Source organism: Sinocyclocheilus grahami, unplaced genomic scaffold, assembly GCF_001515645.1.
Source record: "Sinocyclocheilus grahami isolate Dianchi unplaced genomic scaffold, SAMN03320097.WGS_v1.1 scaffold108.1, whole genome shotgun sequence".
NCBI lineage: Eukaryota > Metazoa > Chordata > Actinopteri > Cypriniformes > Cyprinidae > Sinocyclocheilus > Sinocyclocheilus grahami.
In genome coordinates, this window is record NW_015505287.1 from 1,181,541 (window position 1) to 1,187,714 (window position 6,174).

Sequence of the window (6,174 nt, forward strand, 5' to 3'; positions counted from 1 at the left end):
AATGTTCTGTGATTTTTTTATTCATCTTGCAATTGTTCCTTTGTTTTTGTCTTATGTCCGAGTTTTTGCTGTTTAGTTTTGTATATGCAAATTAGTGTAATCTGTCCGTGCTGACGTCCAAACTCAGGGCATAGGCTATTACTGTTTCCATATAGAGCAACAATACAATTTAATTAATATTCTATTTGATTAATCTGTTTACCTTCTTACTGAAACAGTGGAATATATTTAATCTGAACACTTATACAAACGTTTTTTTTTCCCACAAAAAAGCCTTACATACAAGATGCAAGTGTGGAACATAATGGTGTAATTGTAATTGGCATACAATCTCAGAGCGCACCAAATAAATCAGTCGATCAATCATTCAAAATAGCTCAGTTATAAATTAGGGAGATGACCACAAAATGTTGTCACCTGAATGATTGTTCTTGTTGGCATATGAAAGCAATGGATCCAAACCTATATGAGGAAATTCTAAATTACAAAACTCAAGGTGTTTATCCGTTTGTCATAAAAAAGAGCAGAAATATTTCATTTGCAGATGTTCCTCCAGTTTCCAAGTTGATGGTAAGCAAACTACTTTAAATGATAACTCCTCTACACTGACAAGTTTTCTCATAGTAAAGTGAGGTATAGTGATACACCAAGACATTATAATGACAAAAAGTCAATGCTTGTCAAGAAACTATACTTAACTGACTTGAAGCAACAAGCACATTGACAATAACCTGTTTTCCAATTTCAGTTTAAATGGGCCTATTCCTTCAACTGGGCCTTTAGACCCTCATTGCAGGTTATTTGTTTAGATTTGAACAATAATGCTATTTCAATAGATGGCAATCTTTATCACATCTCCTCAAAAAAACAATGTAAAGTTAAGAAAAAAAGTGGTTGCTGGACAAAAAGAGGCCAGCCAATTTTTATTTTAGAATTAGAACATTGTGGATCCGAAAAAACCAAGCTTGCCATTTTAGCTAAATTCTACTGGCCTGGAATGGGGGTGGACATATAAACTGATTATGTTATGGAATGCATTTCTCATGTGCTTATTTCTGAACATCAGGTTTTGCAGTGTGCCCAGTGCCTGTTTAGCAAACTGTCCATCAAGCAGGAGCCCAAGTACATCCCAATATGTGTATGAAAGCTTGTTGTCCACAGATGTGCATGGGTTCTGAGATAGGGAAGTCATGAGGTCACAAAATGTAAATGTATTAATGTTGCTATTTTAATTTTAAGGTGGAAAAGCCTCTGGAACAGCTGGGCATGGATTTATTGGGAAAAGTCACCAGGACCAACAATGGAAATGAGTACATTTGTGGTTGACTATTACACAAAATAGCCTATGTTATTCTGAATAAATCTGAAGCATTTGTCTCTCACTGCATTAATTTATTTTACAGGTTTGGGGCACCAAAGATAATTCTTACTGACCAAGGCACAGATTCTGTTAACCAGGTTTGTAGTTTATTGAATGAAGGAAATAAAAAAAATCAGTATCCATGAAAATGTTCATGTGTGCATAGAGTTCTGATTTGTACACAACATTTATGGTTCATTGTATATTTATTTTAATGTATGTTTTGCACACACCACACAAGGATTTTTAAGCTTTTCAACTTTTCCAGTCAATCAAATGGCTGCATAAATCCATCTAATATCCACTTGAATGTGTAACTGCACTGCACAGCTTAATCAAATCAAACGTTCTTTGCTTTAGCCGGCAATGAAAAACTTACTGGCGTATCAAATTTGGTTGTAAACTTAATATGTATTTTACAAAAATCTGTCTTTTAAAAGTGTATACATTATTCACAGCCCTTTTTAATACTGGGTTCATTCTTTCTTGCCTGCTGTTTGCCAGAAGTTAACTACCTTATCTGGAAATGAGGACCAGTAGGCTGTCTATTGCTGTCTCTTGGCCCTTTAAATCTGTCATAAATTTTAACAGATCTGTCTGAGAGAGACCCAGCTGTTGTCACATCTTGTTTACAGAGGAGATCTAACCCAGCAGCTGACAAGCTCAAGGCATCATCCCTGCTCAATATGCTGTATTGTCAAAGAGTAATTTTGAAATATAACTATCCTCTTCATGACAACATCAAACCTCAGTGAGTAGTTATACAGGTTTTTATTATTATTTATATTTGCAGGGCTTAAAGAGAGTTAATTTGTGCTTCCACAAATTAAAGCCTTATAAGGATCTTAAATCAGAGCAGAAAGATGCACTGCAAAATATCTTGCTCAGTGATTTTGCTTTCCAATACAAATATACAAAGGTCCTTGAATCAAGATACATTTACTGCATAATGAAGAGATGCAAAATGAAAATATGAAGTCTTGTTGAGAAACAAAACTGAGTTTATGCTTAAAACAAGAACAAATATCTGTCCATGGGGAATGCAAACTTATTTTCCCTTTGAATTAAGTTGATTTTTCTGACCCCATTTGCAGATATATGTTCTTGTTCATCACAAACGTACTTCTAACCTCCTCTAATTTTGATAAATCTCTCATAAAACAAGACATATTTAATGTTATTTTGCTATACAAGAAAATGTATCTTGATTTAAGAAACTTATTTTTTGAAGTGTGATCAGAAGGTAGTTACGTTCATATTGTTTGAGAGCTGAGCTATTCAAGTCTTAAGCTATTAAAAAGTAATGAATATCTGTAGGAAATTATATTTTCATACAACTAATTACATTTAGAGACCATATTGTCATATCGCGTTCCCTTTCAATTTATCCCTAATATTTTCGATACGTGGTCTTAAAAGGATCTTAATTTTATCTTCATAAATCCTGCATAACCCCTGGTTGTAGCATACTGTTATTTCTCTTTAAAAATGCCGCAATGCTATATATAATATTCCTTACTTCATTTGTTAACAGCTCAGAGAAATTAAAAATAATTTTATCATAATTTAAGCTGTATATAAACTATTAAAAAAAACATTCTCTCACTTTCAACGGCTTTTATTTCCAGCAAATATCTTAACACATGTAAATGTTTTAATGAAAAAATGTTAAATAACTGTTCTTGTCTCTCTGTAGCACTCACCTCATGCCTTCCATGAAATGTTTACATAGGTGAGCAGGGACCCTAGCCATCTTTCTTATGTTCTGCCCCCCCCAGAGTCAGAACCAGCGTATAAACCACAAGGTACGGAAAACATTGTTTTGTAAACTTTTTGGGATTTTGCAAATGATCTTTAAAATACATTAAAAAAATAGACTTTTCTTTTTTGCTGAGTTTATTTGGCACTGATATTTTACATTAGTTAAACCCATCAATTACAATAACAACACACAAAACATGTTACTTGTAAATGTGTCTAATCCAAATACTTTACCCAACTGCATCAGCTTCATCAAGTTTCCGCAGGTTTTAAAATAAATAGGGATATGCACAAAAGTGCAGTAAATAACATTTGCATTTGAAGGTAAGTATTACATTGATAATGATGGTGACTGACACATATACTGGGACCAGGTACCAGGAATTTAGTAGAACATCCGAGAAAGACCATAGTCAGAATGTTCAGCCAGGAGTTTTGGTTAATGAATTTTCCAGTCTGACGTTACTGGCTGTCAGAGCTCTTTGCACCCTTCTCATTCCTAGGTTGACTGAGGAGCTCCTCTATTCGTTGAAGGTCATTATCAGTGTCCTGATGTTTCTCACACTTCATTTCCCCAATGAGATCATCTGTAAGCTTGAGACGAGCATTCCTGTAATGGAAACATCAGCTCAATTTTCGGCTCAAAGTGACTAGTTTATCAATTCTGTCCAAGTATGAAAAGATGCTCTTTTCCTGGTGTAACTAACCATTCAGCGACTCTCAGCTCATGTAGCTCTTGTCTTTCCCGTTGTCTCTTGTCATGCATGGTTTCGCCCCCCAGCTTCTGCAGACCAATGATTACAACTCCAGCCGGCAGCCTGTTATAACATCACATGTTTGTCAAAGAGCAATTAAGCAATATCACATGAGAGAGAGTGCTGCTGATATAAACACAAGGTGTGCAGATCTCAAGTGAGCAAAATATATAAATCCAAATGTTTGTTGACACACTGCAAAAAATGCTTTTCTTACTTTTTTGTCTTGTTTTCAGCCAAAATATCTAAAAATTCTTAAATCAATAAGGATTTTCTAGACTAGACAAGTAAAATTATTGTCTTGTTTTTAGAAGCAAGCAAAATAATCTGCCAATGGGGTAAGCAAAATAATCTTGTTTTCTGAATGAAACAAGATTATTTTGCTTGTTTCAAGCAAAAACTCACTCACAATTTTTACTTGTCTAGAAAATCTTTCTTGATTTAAGAACTTTTAAATATTTTGGCTGGAAACAAGACAAAAAAGTAAGAAAAGCATTTTTGCAGTGCAGATGTATAAAATTATGCGTAATATGTAACAAAGTGTGAATAAACAAATTCCAAGCATTACCATATATATATATACACATATATATATACAACAGAACAAATGTTCATGTTATACACACAGTGCTTTAAGTTTTTAAGGTAGGTCTAACAGTATTCAAGGTAAATAATATAATGTATACATTTAATATACTTAATCATTATATAATTAATCCTTATTAAAGCTAGATAGGTTATTCGGTGTAGAGAAGATTTAACCAGTGACTTTCTCTTTTTCTTTCGTTCCTTAATTAACATTAATGACTCATGACAGCAGCAGATATAATAATCTGCTGCCACTTTAAAGACCAAATGCATGGATCACATATTTTCTTCCAACTGTTCACGTTGATATACTTAAGAATGTGCTTACAAGGATACTCACCAAAAATGGGCATTTTGACTTATTTTCTGTTTTTGGCCAGATACTTGTACTTTTAACAGAGTAAAATTTTCTACTCAGTATCTGTACTTTCACTTAAAGCAGTCATAAACTTACTGTTGTAAATACAAATTCAATATGGCTCATTATTATTATTATTATTAGTACCATGGGCGACAAATTCTTACGTGATTTATCACGGACCAAAAGCGTGTGAAAACTTTATTGAGATCGGTACATATCAACCAGTAATTTTATTCCATTTCCAGTAACGGACGGTAGAAAGTTCAACAATATGCGATTTATGACATAATATAGTCCCACAACTGATCGTTTATTTTTTCCTCACGTATCTCGCCTTTGGTTACAATGCTTCAAAACGGAAACATTTCAAGTGACACGGGAAAAAGACAAGGAAAACTTCCGTAAACATCAGAAAAGCAGCGTGCACATTTCTGGTTAAAAATGCCATCAACTGACAAACGGGAAGCATCACCATTCAAGTCAGCAGGAAGAGCCAAAGCTAGTCCACAGTTTACTAAACGGTGGCAACCTCTTAAAGTTATTCTTGACTGTGTTGGATTGACTGCTTTGATGCGTTGCAATAAGGCAGGGCATCGTTTTGATGCTTACATCCCCCAAAAATATTTTGTTTTTATTTATTTCATATATATATATATATATATATATATATGAAAAAGATATATTATATAATAAATATTATATATTTATTATATTATATATTTATTTGACAAGAGTCAAATGTCGCCAATGATTAGTAGTACTAGTACTAGTAGCAGCAGTAGTTTTGAGTAGTTTTGTTGTGTTCATTAATAAATTGACAACTGACTTCAAAAACTAGCCAAACTAAAATTAACGTGCAGCCAGTAGTAGTTTTGGAATCATTAAAAGTATGTCTTCAATTTGTTTATATCTTTTTAGTTTTAGTTTTCGTTAACAACAATAACACTGATGAAATGCTCCATGATCTTTCACTGACCCATTTCCAAGTCCAATAATAGTGAGCATGTTAGCGTGCAACAGTCTTCACACTTTGTAGAGCATAATGTACTATGTATAGCCTTTTTTCACTTTGTTGCACCTGACTGAGGCATTAAGGTCTGTCTGCTGGCACATTGTGTGCTCCAGGTGTGCGTTAAACAGCTGTGTGAGGCTCTTCTAACTTAAGCATCTCTGCTAATGAGGGGAAAGAGTGAGAAAGTAGTAATGAACCTAAAACAAAAAGAAATATAAAAGAAAAGAAAAAAAAGTAAAAAAAGAGCACAGCACAGCTGATAGCTCTTCAGATCAAAGACTTCTGTTTAGCATATGGGTACCTCTGGTAATGAGAAATGAAGAATGAAAAGAGGAGG

At 33.9% G+C, this 6,174-nt stretch overlaps 1 protein-coding gene across 3 annotated transcripts in view; it reads right to left on the reverse strand.

Moving 5' to 3' along the window:
- Window positions 1-3,158: 3,158 nt before the first annotated feature.
- Window positions 3,159-6,174, reverse strand: part of LOC107588839 (complex I assembly factor TIMMDC1, mitochondrial-like) — an 8,383-nt gene continuing 5,367 nt past the window's right edge. For 2 of the 3 annotated variants that reach the window (XM_016277072.1, XM_016277071.1), the window contains exons 7-8: window positions 3,829-3,939; window positions 3,159-3,731 (exon numbers count right to left, since the gene is read on the reverse strand). In XM_016277072.1, coding sequence (XP_016132558.1) covers window positions 3,584-3,731; window positions 3,829-3,939 — 259 coding nt within the window. In that variant the 3' untranslated portion in view covers window positions 3,159-3,583. The remainder of the gene's footprint in view (window positions 3,732-3,828; window positions 3,940-6,174) is intronic. The other variant, XM_016277070.1, reaches the window with a different exon arrangement.